This window comes from Glycine max, chromosome 13 (genome assembly GCF_000004515.6).
Source record: "Glycine max cultivar Williams 82 chromosome 13, Glycine_max_v4.0, whole genome shotgun sequence".
Classification (NCBI taxonomy): Eukaryota; Viridiplantae; Streptophyta; class Magnoliopsida; order Fabales; family Fabaceae; genus Glycine; species Glycine max.
In genome coordinates, this window is record NC_038249.2 from 10,749,356 (window position 1) to 10,764,682 (window position 15,327).

At 34.6% G+C, this 15,327-nt stretch overlaps 1 protein-coding gene across 1 annotated transcript; it reads left to right on the forward strand.

Moving 5' to 3' along the window:
• Positions 1–2,511: 2,511 nt before the first annotated feature.
• On the forward strand, positions 2,512–5,187 carry LOC102665796 (uncharacterized). Its single transcript, XM_041007889.1, has 4 exons — positions 2,512–3,623; positions 3,708–3,792; positions 3,877–4,281; positions 4,363–5,187. Exons 3-4 carry the CDS (start codon positions 4,096–4,098, stop codon positions 5,038–5,040), a joined length of 864 nt encoding a protein of 287 aa, XP_040863823.1. The 5' UTR covers positions 2,512–3,623; positions 3,708–3,792; positions 3,877–4,095; the 3' UTR covers positions 5,041–5,187.
• Positions 5,188–15,327: the final 10,140 nt, after the last annotated feature.

The window sequence follows — 15,327 nt, forward strand, 5'->3', positions numbered from 1 at the left end:
CTTCAATGTTCTATGTGTGAATTGTCTTTAAAGAAAGCCCATGGGAGAGGATCAATGGATAGTTTTATGGGCAAAAAAGACTTTAGATGTTTTTGCATGAACATTTCGTTTGCCCTGAAATAAAATGTGATGTAAGCTCCATTGGAGCTTGTAGGCCTAGGATCTTCTTCATCAATGAATTCCTTTGCTTCTTGGAAGATGAATGACAGTGGAATGGAGAAGGAAGAGAGAGAGGGGACGCCACTTCAAGGAGAAGATGAGTTTAGAAGAAGCTCACCACCATAGGAGGCCATGGATAAGAGCTTAGAGGAAGAAGGAGATGAATGAAGGGAGAGGAAGAGAAGAGCACGAAATTTTGTGCTCCAAAAGAACTCTGAAATCTGAAGTTTAATTTTCAAATGATCAAAGTAAAAAAAAATGCACACAAATGACCTCTAATTATAGCCTAAGTGTCACACAAAATTGGAGGAAAATTTGAATTTCTATGGCAAATTTCCCCATCTGGGGTTGTTTTAAAAAGTATTTCCCCAGATGGGGTTCTTTCATTATTATTTCCGGCAGGGGGTACTTTTTAACGTGAAAAGGATGCCATGCAGTGACCAACTCGCCAGAACCAGTGGCGAGTTTGGTCTCAGTGAGCAAATCGCTCCTGCTGCTGGCGATACGTGCATTGAGGGCTGAAACCGCCAGCTTCAATGGCGATATGCGGATTGCGTAGGGAACCGCCAATCAAACTGGCGAGTTCCAATGCTTGAGGGTGCAGACTAGCCCTGCGAATGGCAGTGCAGGGAACAGACATGGCAGTGCAGGGTGCAGGCCAAATCGCCAGACCCATTGGCGGTTTGCAGGCCAAATCGCCAATCCCATTGGCGTTTTGCCTTGCACTGGGATCCATTGCTTCTACGTTTTTAAAATTTTCATTCATCTTCTTCCATTATAAAAGCTGAAGAAGGTCCGAGAGTGAGGAGCTGCCTTCCTTTGCTTGCTCTTTGTTATTCTTCTTCCCTACTACATTGCATTCTTCTTATTGTGTTGCTGTATTTGGTTTTTGGTAAGTATCTTTTGAATGACAAATATTATATATGATATATATATATATATATATATATATATATATATATATATATATATATATATATGTGAATATGAATGATAAATATTTTGATAATTTGTAGGGCTGTGCTTTGTACGTGGTTTCTCTCGTGCTCCTATTACGTGATTGCTATACTTGGTAAGTAGTTCTTAACTTAATAACTTTAGTTGATAGGTTAATATTATTTAAGTTAGGTTTTAAAAATTATATATTAGTAGTTGTGTTATATATATATATATAGATATATTTTAGGTTAGTTATAATTAAATTGATATATATTATTTTCTTTAAATTTTATAAATTACCGTGATATTAATTGTTTTATATATACATATGACACGTTTGTTGATGTTAGATGAAATTTTTAAATTTTAAGTTGTACATTGAAATATTGATATTATTTATGTTAGATGTATATGTTACAAATTTGAGTTGGTATATTATAATTTGTATGTTAGCTGTAGTGGATTTATTAATATGATTTTGTTAAGATTTTTTAAATTTGTATGTTATTATTTGTGATAAAAATATTTGTACGTTAATTTTAGTTGTTATGTTATTATTATTTGGTTTAGATTTATTAGGTTTGTATGATATTATTTGTATTTTATATATGGTATTTTAGGTTTAGTTAGAATGTGAATATTATTTAATTGACTTATTTATAGTTTTTATTGAAATATATGATATTTTATTAATTATATATATATATATATATATACACACGTTCTTAAAATTTTTTATTTCATGAAATTATTTTGATTAAATACCATTTTGTTGTGTCTAATATTTGTTATTTAATTTAAATTTTAATAATTGGAAAAAAAATATGGTCATTTAATTAAATTTATGTACGTATTTGAATATTTAATTTTGTTATGTATAGAGTATTTTAGTTAGTAAATTAAGTTTTGTTGTGTTAAATTTATGTACGTGTTTTATTTTATAATTTGATTATGTACATATTTTAATTTGGTCATTTATTTCAATTTATGTTGCTATGTTAATTTTTAATTTTGTTATTTGTAGAGTATTTTAGGTAGTATTTTAAGTTTTTTTGTGTAAAATTTATGTACGTGTAACAATTTTTAATTTTCTTATGTATTTTAATTTGGTTATTTATTTAAATTGTTGTAGCTATTTAATTTTTAAATTTTTTATTTGTAGACTATTTTAGGTAGTATTTTAAGTTTATTTGTGTAGAATTTATGTACGTGTTTAAATTTTTAATTTTGTTATGTATTTTAATTTGGTCATTTATTTAAATTTTTGTAGCTATTTAATTTTTAATTTTGTTATTTGTAGACTATTTTAGGTAGTATTTTAAGTTTATTTGTGTACAATTTATGTATGTGTTTAAATTTTTAATTTTGTTATGTATTTGAATTTGGTAATTTATTTAAATTTGTGTAGGTATGTAATTTTTAATTTTTTTATTTGTAGACTATTTTAGGTAGTATTTTATGTTTTTTTTGTGTTAAATTTTTGTACGTGTAACAAATCTATGTATTTTAATTTGGTCATTTATTTTAATTTGTGCAGCTATTAAATTTGAAGTTTTGTTATATGTAGAGTATTATTTTAGAACATTTATTTAAATTTGTGTAGCTATTAAATTTGTTAATTTTTTTAATGTAAAATTTTTGTTGTCAATTTTTTGTATTATATTTAACTTTACAGCATCAATGGCATCTTCGTCATCATGTTCATCTAGTATACACATTAAGTCTGGTCCAATAGAAGGAGACGTCTTATGGTTGCAACCTAAACATGTTTCCGAATATATTTGGAATGGGGAAGCAGACAGAAAACTACATATCAGACGAGCTGTACCCATCTATCAAGGACAAGAAGAAATACTAGAGGAAATTATTCCTCTGCTTCGCCAATCAGGATTCTATTGGATAATGAAAATGGGGTACCTGAAAATTAATTCTTCATTAATTACATCCTTGATTGAAAGATGGAGGCCCGAGACACACACGTTTCACTTGAGATGCGGAGAGGCTACGATTACTCTTCAAGATGTGTCAGTCTTGTTAGGTCTTCATACTGAGGGGGCACCATTAATTGGTCAGACTAATCTTGATTGGGCTGAATTGTGTGAAGAATTATTGGGAGTCAAACCATAGGAAGGTGAACTTCAAGGCAGTGTGGTCAAATTAAGTTGGCTGGCTCACCATTTTTCAGAAATAAATATCCATGACGGTAACGTAGAACAATTACAAAGGTTTACCCGTGCATGGATCCTCAGATTTATAGGAGGAGTTTTATTTGTTGACAAAAGCAGTAGTAAAGTTTCCCTAAGGTACCTCCAATTTTTACGGGACTTTGAACAGTGCAGCACGTATGCATGGGGACCTGCCGTGCTTGCTTATTTATACAGAGAGATGTGCAGCGCCACCGATTACAAAATAAAATCAATCGGAGGTATGTGCATCTTAATCCAATTGTGGGCATGGGAACGCTGCACGACTTTGGCTCCAAAGACAACTCCTCCTATAATAGAAAACAAACCACTCGGACACAGGTTAGTTGTTTTGAAAAAAAATTCATTTGAAAATAATCAATAATGTAACGTGTCGACACTAATTATTTCATATTTTTTTTGTAGGTGACTGCGACGTGGAAACCAACATATTGACAATGATGATCTAATAGTTTTCCGTCGCAAATTGGATATCATGAAACGACATGAGGTAATAAGATCATGATGTATTCGTTAAATAATAAATAAAATGTCATGGTTTAAGATAAATTAACAATTGTGTTATTGTATGCAGTTTCTGTGGGAGCCTTACACAGCAACTGTTATGTCGATGTTGCCTCCCATTTGTTTGGTTGGCAGTATGTCGTGGTGCGCAGTGGTGCCACTCATTTGTTTCCATGTTGTAGAGTGGCACCAACCGGATAGAGTGTTGCGACAATTTGGAATGCAACAACCTATTCCGGAGTCTCCTTTGCAACCATGAAATGTTCACGGGCTAACACTGAAAGGCAAAATGGATGAAAATTGGTTCCAGCTGTTGGCCCCATTTATCAGTCAGTGGAATAATCGAGCTGAGTTTAGGGTCGACGTTTATGCTCGACAAGAGGGCCTATTGAGTTTTAACTCGGATTACATGGTGTGGTATAGGCGCAAAACAAAAATGTTTATCAACCCAAACAATGCAAACACGGTTACATTGGTATTTATTTCTTTTTAATTATTTAACTTCAATTTACTTTTTAAAGCATCGACATTAATTTCCTTACCCTAATAATTGCAGGGTGAAGTTACCGAGACATTGCAGTATATGGTGTCACCACAAGGGCAAAACACATGGACAGTTGATGATCTCGTGTCATACGTGGAAAAGTTAGCGATTTTATCCCAAGAGCAAGAGAGGATCACTGAGCCTGTGGCACATGGTCCAGCATCAGAGCGTCGATTTCCCCCACAACAGTTTCACATGCTTCAGTCAAGTGTTGAAACTCGAGGTTTTGACAGACGAAGGGAGATTGTTCAAGCGGAAGATTTTTCCCAACATATGGAGCAGCGTGGCCATGGAATGTATTACACGCCACCAACATTTGCTCAGTATCCTTCGCAGATGTATCAGTATCCTTTCGAAGGCCATGACACTGATATGTCTGCAAGCGAACATTCGTTTGGTGGTGTTGCGGAAACACAGCCTCATTTTTCATGGCCGACCATGATCCTTTCGCAGCAACATGATGCCCCAATGGCAACACCTAATGCCCCATTAGGTCAGCAATGGGATGTACCCGGAGCAATCCCTGCTATGGGTGACTTATTAGGTGTTGATTTGCGTCACGAGTTTTCTGCAGAGGCTGAGGAACAAGGGCGGAGACAACGCGCAAGAAGAAATCCGGATTGTCAAGCCCGAAGGTGGGATCGACCATGTGGCACATGCTCGCGCCATCACGGACACCATGATGACTGATTTTGATGTCTCTATTTCAAATTTGTTTTGTATCTTTGTAATTTGAATTTCAGACTTAATTTATGGTATGTCATTGTACTTGTTATGGAATTTGTTATGGAATTGCGTTTTTTATCACCAGTTGTTATTGAATCACCATCGCGGACACCATAATGACTATTTTTATGTCGCGCATCAAACTACAATAATAAATATGAGTCATATAGCAAAATTAAAGTTGACAAATATAGAGTTAGGGTTAGGGTTTATGAGTTAGTTTTAGGACTTAGGGGTTATGAGGTAGTGTTAGGGTTATGAGGTAGGGCCAGGGTTATTAGTTGGGGCTAGGGTTTAGGGTTAGGTTTAAGGTTTTGAGTTAGGGTTAGGGTTATCAGTTTGGGCTAGGGTTTATAAGTTAGTTGTAGGATGAGTTATGTTTATGACTTAGTGTTTATGAGTTAGGTTTTAGGGTTTTGGGGTTGTCTTATGAGTTAGGGTTACGGTTAGGGGTTAGGGTTATGAGTTAAGTTTAGGGTTTATTAGTTAGGTTTATGAGTTAATTTTAGGGTTTATTAGTTAGGGTTAGAGTTTATGAGTTAATTTTAGGACGTAGGGTTTATGAGTTAGGTTTAGGGGTTATGGGGTAGTGTTATTAGTTAGGGTTCAGGTTATGAGTTAGGGTTAGGTTTATGTGTTACGGTTAGCGTTATGGGTTAGTAATCATAATGACTATTTTTATGTCGCGCATCAAACTAGAATAATAAATAAAGTCATAAAGAAAAAGTAAAGTACACAAATCAAATGAGTAACGGTAGTAATCATAGTGGTTAGGGTTTAGGGTTAGTGGTTGATTTTTAGGGTTAGTGGTTATGGTTTAGGGTTATTGGTTAGGGTTTAGGGGTAGTTGTTTATTTTTAGGGTTAGTGGTTAGGGTTTAGGGGTAGCTGTTTAGTTTTAGGGTTAGTGGTTTATTTTTAGGGTTATTGGTTAGGGTTTAGGTGTAGTTGTTTATTTTTAGGGTTAGTGGTTAGGGTTTAGGGGTAGTTGTTTAGTTTTAGGGTTAGTGGTTTATTTTAAGGGTTAGGGTTTAGGGTTAGTGGTTGATTTTTAGGGTTATTGGTTAGGGTTTAGGGTTAGTGGTTTATTTTAAGGGTTAGTGGTTTAGGTTTACGGTTTATGTTTATGGTTTTAACTAACGAATTGATTGAACCCCACAAATAAGTCATGTACAAAAGGCAAAATGTTTTTAACTACCGAATTCATTGAACCCCAGAAATTCAATACATTGAACAAAACGTAAACAAATACAAGTCACTCAACTAACATACATAGTACTTAATTTATGGTATCTCATAGTACTTGTTATGGAATGTGTTATGGAATTTCGCTTTGAATGACTATTTGTTATGGAATCACCATCGTGGACACCATAATGACTATTTTTATGTCACGCATCAAACTAGAATAATAAATAAAGTCGTAAAGAAAAATTAAAGTAGACAAATGAAAATAAGTAATGGTACTGACTAAGGTTATGGCTTAGGGTTATGATATGAGTAGGGTTTATGAGTTAGGGTTAAGGGTTATGAGTTAGGGCTGGGTTTATGATATGAGTAGGGTTTATGAGTTAGGGTTAAGGGGTATGAGTTAGGGTTGGGGTTATGAGGTAGGGTTAGGGTTTATTAGTCAAGGTTTATGACTTAGGTTATGGGTAAGGACATGGGGAGGGTTTATGAGTTAGGGTTAGAACTTATGGTTTAAGAGTTAGGGTTAAGGGTTATGTGACATGTTTATGGTTTATGAGTTAGAGTTAGTACTTAGGGTTTATGAGTTAGGTTTAGGGGTTATGGGTTAGTTTTAGGACTTAGGGTTTATGAGTGGGGTTTACGGGTTATGGTTTAGTTGTATGAGTTAGGGCTGGGGTTACGAGGTAGGGTTAGGGTTTATTAGTCAAGGTTTATGACTTAGGTTATGGCTTAGGGTTAGGGCTATGGGCAGGGTTTATGAGTTAGGGTTAGGGTTATGGTTAAGTAATCATAATGACTATTTTTATGTCGCGCATCAAACTAGAATTAGTGGTTAGGGTTTACGTTTAGGGGTTGAGGGTCAAAATTAGTGGTTTAGGTTTAGGGTTTATGTTTATGGTTTTAACTAACGAATTCATTGAATCCCACAAATAAGTTATGTACAAAAGGCAAAATGTTTTTGACTACTGAATTCATTGAACCCCAGAAATTCAATACATTGAACAGAACGGAAACAAATACAAGTCACTCGACTAACATACATAAATCAAGGATTTGAACAACTCCCACGCTCAGATTGCATTGGACAGCGACGCCTGTTATGCCCTTCGGCTCCACATCTACTACATTTTGTTCGGTGCTCAGATGGTTCGACCCAATCCATCTCATTTCTTATCCTTGTTGATTTTGGCCGACCTTTCGCACGAATTGTAGTTGGGTCAGGGATAAGTGTCCATGCGTCATCAGAAGGAGGAATAGCCGCTTCATTCCCAAGAGGCCACCATTGTGCGGAGTAAGCTTTTAAGATGTGCTCGTTTGTATAAACAACATCTATATATTGGTAGTAGTTCATGCTCACGTAACCACAAGCTGCAATAATGTGTGAACATGGATAGTGAAGCGCAGAATACCTTCCGCATTGACAATGACGACCATTCAAGTTTACTGCCCACTTTTGTCTGCCACGTTGCGTTATAGGGTTGAAGCTCTCCTCTACTTCAAACCTTGTGGAGTGGATATCATACACGCGAACGATGTGCGTACAAGCTTGTTCTTGATTTTTCCTCAGTTCTTTAACAAGCTTTGAACAATATACTTGGCCTTCATTTAACTGTCTTTGGGCTTGGCGGCCACGCTCAACTAAGTACTTTCGACACCTACTGTACGTTGATTTCACCAATGTTGTTATGGGAATGTTGCGACAATCCTTTAAAACCTTATTGATACATTCTGAGAGGTTCGTTGTCATGTGGCCATATCGACGTCCTTCTCTATCGTAAGCCATCGTCCATTTTTCTTTTGAGATGCGATCAATCCATGTTGCTATGGCTAGACTCAGTTCACGAAATTTTTCTAAATTTTGATAAAAAATGTGCTTGCAAGGAGTGTAGGCTGCATAAAATTAGTTATGAATAACAATTTAAAGTATAAATGAAAGTAAAATAAACGTGGCCATCAAATATGAAATTTTACCCAATTTCTTCAACATTTCTTTTTGTTTGGCATTATTGAATTTTCGATTGAAGTTGCTTGCTATGTGTCGCACGCAGTAGACATGATAACCGTGGGGAGGTTGTCAGCCAAGTGCTTCGTTAGCGACAGCGGACTTTATACTCGCGTGTCGATCAGATATCAGACAAATACCATTTTTATCTGTGACATGTTCACGCAAGTGTGCCAAAAACCATGACCACGCTGTCAACGTCTCACCTTCCACCACCGCGAATGCTAGAGGAAGGACACCACCATTTCCATCTTGGGATGTGGCCATTAAGAGGGTCCCACGGTATTTGCCGTACAAATGTGTGCCGTCAACTTGTATGATTGGCTTACAGTACTTGAAAGCCTCTTTACATTGGCCAAATGTCCAGAAAACTCTATGAAATTGGCATTGTTCGCGACTAACCGTATTTCCAACGATAAAATCGTCATGTAGTATTTGAAAATACGATCCAGGAGAATGATTTTGCATGTGTGTTAGCCACGACGAAAGTTTCGCATATGACTCATCCCAATCGCCATATTCAATAGCAATGACTTTCTGTTTCGCCAACCAAGCTTTTTTGTACGACACCTTGTACGCAAATTGACTGTTAATCCTCTCTTGAATCAATGAAATTTTTATCGATGGATCTTCTCTGATCATGCCTGTCAATAGAATAACAAAATTTAAATGACAATTAAGGCTAAACAATAACATAATATGAACATAAAATACGTACCTACTACACAAGTCGCAATTAAATCTGAATCAAGTTTCTCGTGATCTTGGGTCATGGTCATATTGAGACATGTGTGTGGTCCACCCCATTGAGTGACTTTCCATGAATCAGTCTTTTTAGATAGAATCGACCTCATGTAGAAAGGGCAAGGACAATCTGCATTTCTATTCAAGCAACAAACCACATACTTGTCCCATTTGCTTTCAACCACTTTGAAACTTTGATGCACCCTCATAACATATTGTTTGACCGCATTCTTGACCGCATCTTTACTATCAAATTCCATGCCAACATATAATTCTTGGCCAACATTAAAAGTGGATGGCATCTCCAAACCACAAATGTCCTCCTCATCAGGATGACTCCAGTTGATATTATTATAATGCAAAACATCATTCCAAAATGGATTCTGAATTCCTTGTACACCTTATAGTCCAAAAAAAATTCAAATCATACTTATTTGGCATTAAATACAATTGTCGTGAAATAATAAATGTATTGAGTGAAGTATTTTTTAAGAGGAAATCATACCTTCTGCTGGGTGAACAATTCTTACTGGTGGAATCATCTCGGGAACTTCATTGTCTGTATCTGATATACCGTCAACACTGTCCTCTTCGTCTAACGACTCTTCAACGTATGAGTTAGACACAAGATAATCATCATCATCATGATCATCATCTTCGTCAAGATTTAAATTGCTCATATTTGTTGGCGGTTGTGTGTAATCATTAGATACATAATTTCCACATGATGTAAGGGAATTTGCAGAATGAAACATTGAACCACCAACCACATCCTTTTCTATGTACAATTCTAGAACTGACATTTCTTGTTGTTGTTTAAAACTTTCCAGCATCGTTTCAACGTCTTCGTCATCGCAAATTTGCAAGGCAATATATTTTCCTGACACTAAAAATCTACAACTGATAGCAGAAATAATTTCATTATTTTGTAACTTTACCTTGTTTCCAATTTTTTTCTTCAAAGCATTGAAACTAATTCCACATTTAATCTGAATCGCTTTTTTACTGCCTTCAAATATTACACCATCATTATCTTCATATACCCTTCCATTGAAATACAACACTGTTATAACTGAATTCATCGTGTACCTACAAAAACAATATTTTAATTAATTATTCATAATAAATTCAAAATAGTCAATGGAAGGAATAAAAAAAATATATTTTAGTGCAAACTAAGAAATAAAAAAAATTACTTAAAAAAATTACTTGAAAGCTGAAAGCTAGTTTAAATTAAAAATTACTTTCAAAAAATTATAATACAAATTATTTTAGTGCAAACTAAGAAATAAAAAAAAATTACTTAAAAGCTGAAAGCTAGTTTAAATTAAAAATTACTTTCAAAATATTATAATACAAATTATTTTAGTGCAAACTAAGAAATAAAAAAAATTACTTAAAAAAATTACTTACTTAAAAGCTGAAAGCTAGTTTAAATTAAAAATTACTTTCAAAAAATTATAATACAAATTATTTTAGTGCAAACTAAGAAATAAAAAAAATTACTTAAAAAAAATTACTTCAAAGCTGAAAGCTAGTTTAAATTAAAAATTACTTTCAAAAAATTATAATACAAATTATTTTAGTGCAAACTAAGAAATAAAAAAAATTACTTAAAAAAATTACTTCAAAGCTGAAATCTACTTTTAATTATAAATTACTTAAAAAAATTACAATACAAATTAGTTTACTGGAAACTAAGAAATAAAAATAATTACTTAAAAAAAAATTTTGAAAGCTGAAATCTAGTTTTAATTAAAAATTACTTACAAAAATTATCATACAAATTATTTTACTGCAAAATAAGAACTAAAAAAAAATACTTAAAAAAATTTACTTGAAAGCTGAAATTTACTTTTAATAAAAAATTACTTAAAAAAAATTAGCATACAAATTATTTTACTGGAAACTAACAAATAAAAAAATTATAGCCTCATTCAAATATTTAAAACTGAACAAGCAAATACAAAACTTTAGTTTGTACCGAGATTACTTTAAAAAAATTACTTTAAAAAATTACTTATATTTGCTTGTCCCAGTACCTTTATTTTTACCCCAATTTATATCATTTTGCGAAAGTTTTGTTCGCCCATGGAGGCACCCATCATTTTCTAAAACTTTCATACTTATTACATTCCTATCAAATGCTTCACCTTACCACTTTCATCTCATTACAGCTGAAATCAATTTCAAGTTTAATTCATCGCCTTAAATCAAGCACACACTAAAAGGTTCTCTTACAATCATCTATAATTAGAGTATTAAGGAGCTTCTTTAAGATATGATCAATAGATAAAAATATAATGGATAAAAAATGAAAGATAATCCTCTTAAAAAAGAACATTTTTCAATAACAATAAGACATATTTATAGGAATGCATTCTCTGTTAAAATATAACCTAATTTTCTATGTATAATATAATTAATTATTCATAATAAAAAAAATTACTTTCGCAAAATTATAACACAAATTATAGTCTCATTCAAATATTTAAAACTGAACAAGCAAATACAAAATTTTATGCGGAATTCCTAGACACTCACAATTTTAAAATGAATTTGACGCCCTTAAATCTGAGTACAGCAACGTTGAAGAAGCAACAAATTTAAAAACTGAAATTTGAGCACGCAGCGTTGAGATAAAAACTGAGATGTTGAGTTTATATAGCCCTTAAATCGCTACCAGGACTGGCTAATTCTTCTTCCCTAACTCGCTGGTGGGAGTTGCAACTTGCCCTCAAGTTGCCAATGGCAGTTGCAACTCCCTACCTGAAAAAACGTACCCCTGAAAAAGCTGGAACCTCTAAAAGCTGGAACCTAGTCCTGCAAAAGCAAAATCGCCAGTTTGACTGGCGGTTTGCTCACCTGTGGTATGAACTCGCCAGAAGGGGAGGCGATTTGCAGATGTGGTATGAACTCGCCATCACCACTGGCATTTTCCTTGCCACGTGGGAGATGGCCAGCAAACCGCCATTGCCAATGGCGGTTTTGCTATGTTTCCATGCAGTTTACGTAACAAAACAACCCCCCCTCGTTAAATTTTTGAAAAGAATCCCATCTGGGGAAATACTTTTTAAAACAACCGAGATGGGGAAATTTGCCAATTTCTATTCAAATTTCACTTGAATTTGAAATTGAATTTATGGAGCCAAATTTTCACTAATTATGATTAGTGAATTTTAGCTATGGTTCAACCCACTAGTCCAAGATCAAGTCCAAGATTCTCCACTAAGTGTGCTTAGGTGTCATGAGGCATGTAAAACATGAAGGTCATGCACAAAGTGTGACTATATGATGTGGCAATGGGTGTAGCAAGCAAATGCTCACCTCCCCCTCTAAAATTTAATTGGATTGGGCTTCTCCTAATTCAATTAAATTTATTTCTAACCACACACATCAAATATTCACTTAATGCATGTGAAATTACAAAACTATCCCTAATACAAAAACTAGTCTAGTGCCCTAAAATACAAGGGCTGAAAAATCATATATTTCTAGGATACCCTACCTACATTATGGAGCCCTAAATACAAAGCTCAAAAATAATGAAGCCTTAATATAATATGTACAAAGATAAGTGGGTTCATACTTAGGGCATGGGCCCGAAATCTATCCTACGGCTCATGAGAACCCTACAACCTTCTCTTGCATCTCTGGCCCAATCTACTTGGAGTCTTCTATCCAATGCCCTTGCAGGGTAGGATTGCATCATTCCCTCCCCCTTGAAAAGGATTTGACCTCAAATCCCGAGATTCTTGAAACTTTGGGCTTTTTTCTCAACACCTGTAAAAAGAACAAAAACATATATATTAGTGGTGTTTGGTATGCTGAAGTAAGGTAAGGTCTGAAAACTCATTTCCTGGACATCTTCCCATGAAGGAACATGGTTCCTCACCAACTTAATGAGTGGTGCTACAAGTTTAGAAAAATATGGGATAAAGCTTTTGTAAAAGTTTGTTAAGTCATGGAAGCCCCAAATTTTTCTTATACTTGGTGGAGTGGGTCACTCAAGAATGACCTTTATCCTCCTAGGGTTCATGGGAATCCCTTGATCACTATTTAAAAAGTTAAGAAAAGTAACACAATAAAACATACCTTTTTCTGTATTTTCATGTTGATTATTCTTACCAAAAAGTATGACAAACCTAAGATGTCCCATATGAGTACCTAAGTTTGTATTGAAACTAAAAATAAGAACAAACCTACCTAATGAGTCCCTATGTACACAAATCATGAAGATGTTGGGTGCACGAGTGATTTTACAAAAGAGGGTTGCACCACTCAAAACATTCATCATACCACCTATTTTAGGGATTTGGTGCCTAATAATAGCTATTTTGGGCACCAACAAAGCACAAGGGTTTAAGCTCTTGTGAACCAAACCCTCATCCAACAACTCCTTTACCTGAGGAATAAACTCAAGCCCAAAAGGTATGGCAGTGCTAACAAGTGTCTTTTTACAAAGGAGAAGATGTGGAGGTTGTCTAAGAGGGAAATCTTCTTTAATATTTGTCTTTTTTTCAAAATGACTTTCTTTCTTAGCTAACCTCTTGGAGGAGACACTTACCTCCTTACACTCCTCCTTAACCATTAAAGGTTGTCTTTCTTCTTGGGGGTAGATTTCTTCACTAGATTCTTCTTCTTTTGCTTCTTCACTTTCACTAGAGAAAGGTGAAGTAGTATTCTCATCTTGGCTACTATAAATGTCTTGGCCCCTCATAATCATGGTTTTCTTGGTGGGGCATTAAGAAGTAATGTGTCCTATTCCAAGACATTTAAAGCACTTTATGGAGCTAGTCTTCTCTTGCATAGTAGCCTTAAGGGGTTGCTTTTCTATTGTCTTCCCCTTATCATCTTTGGGCTTAGAAGGTGTCACCCCTAAGATGCCTTGACCTTGGTCTTTCTTTGGATAAGAGTGAAAGCCATAAGATTTTGAAATAGACTTCTTTTTAAGTTGTTGCTCTACCCTTACTTCCCAATCTAAGTTAGCCTCTACATTGTCTTTCCTATGGAAGTATGGGAGGTTAATGTTAGCCTCTTGAGGTTTTCTTTCCTTTTCTCATCTATGGGAGTGAGGTCTAAGATGTGACCTATGTCTTCCTTTGTAATAGTCATGAAGTTCTTCACTTAGGCTCTTGCAAGAGTTATGACTACTATAAGAGGCATGTTTTTCTCTTTTCATTTCTTTCATTATTTTTCTTCTTTCTTCCTATCTTATTTTCTTTCTTTCATCTTGACTTATTTCTTCCAGTCTTTTTTTTTTCCTTTTTCTTTTCTCTCTTGTTTTTCTTTCCATAACTTGAGGGAACTCAAATCATCTAAGATTCTAGATAAAGGGTCTTTATGACTAGTACCCTCGCCATTAACACTAGATGAATGATGACTCATGTTGGTTCCTAAGTTGTGGGTCTTTCTTGTTGGGGGTTTGAAAACAAAAGGTAAAAGAAACTATGGTTGAAACTAGCCAAAATAAACACTAAAAGAGGTGTGAAAGATAAGGTAATAACTAATTCGTAAAAGGCAAGCTATCTAGGCGGTTTGACAATGGAAGGTAAAGGAAATAAGATATGAAAGTAAGCAAGAAATATAAACTAGGTGAATAAGATGAAGAACAAGGAATTAAAGAGAATTCACCAAATAAAAAGATAGAGGAAGCAAAAGAACATCACCTACATGAAGATGCTCTTGATATCAAATGATGTAAGCTCCATTGGAGCTTGTAGGCCTAGGATCTTCTTCATCAATGGATTCCTTTGCTTCTTGGAAGATGAATGGCAGCGGAATGGAGAAGGAAGAGAGAAAGGAGACGCCACTTCAAGGAGAAGATGAGTCTAGACGAAGCTCACCACCATACGAGGCCATGGATAAGAGCTTAGAGGAAGAAGAAGATGAATGAAGGAAGAGAAAGAGAAGAGCACGAAATTTTATGCTCTAAAAGAGCTCTAAAATCTAAAGTTTAATTTTCAAATGATCAAAGTCGAAAAAATACACACAAATGACCTCTAATTATAGCCTAAGTGTCACACAAAATTGGAGGGAAATTTGAATTTCTATTCAAATTTCACTTGAATTTGTGGAGCCAAATTTTCACTAATTATGATTAGTGAATTTTAGCTATGGTTTAGCCCACTAATCCAAGATCAAGTCCAAGATTCTCCACTAAGTGTGCTTAGGTGTCATGAGGCATGTAAAACATGAAGGTCATGCACAAAGTGTGATTATATGATGTGGCAATGAGGTGTAGCAAGCAAATGCTCACCTCTCCCTCTAAAATTTAATTGGATTGAGCTTCTTCCAATTGAATTAAATTTATTT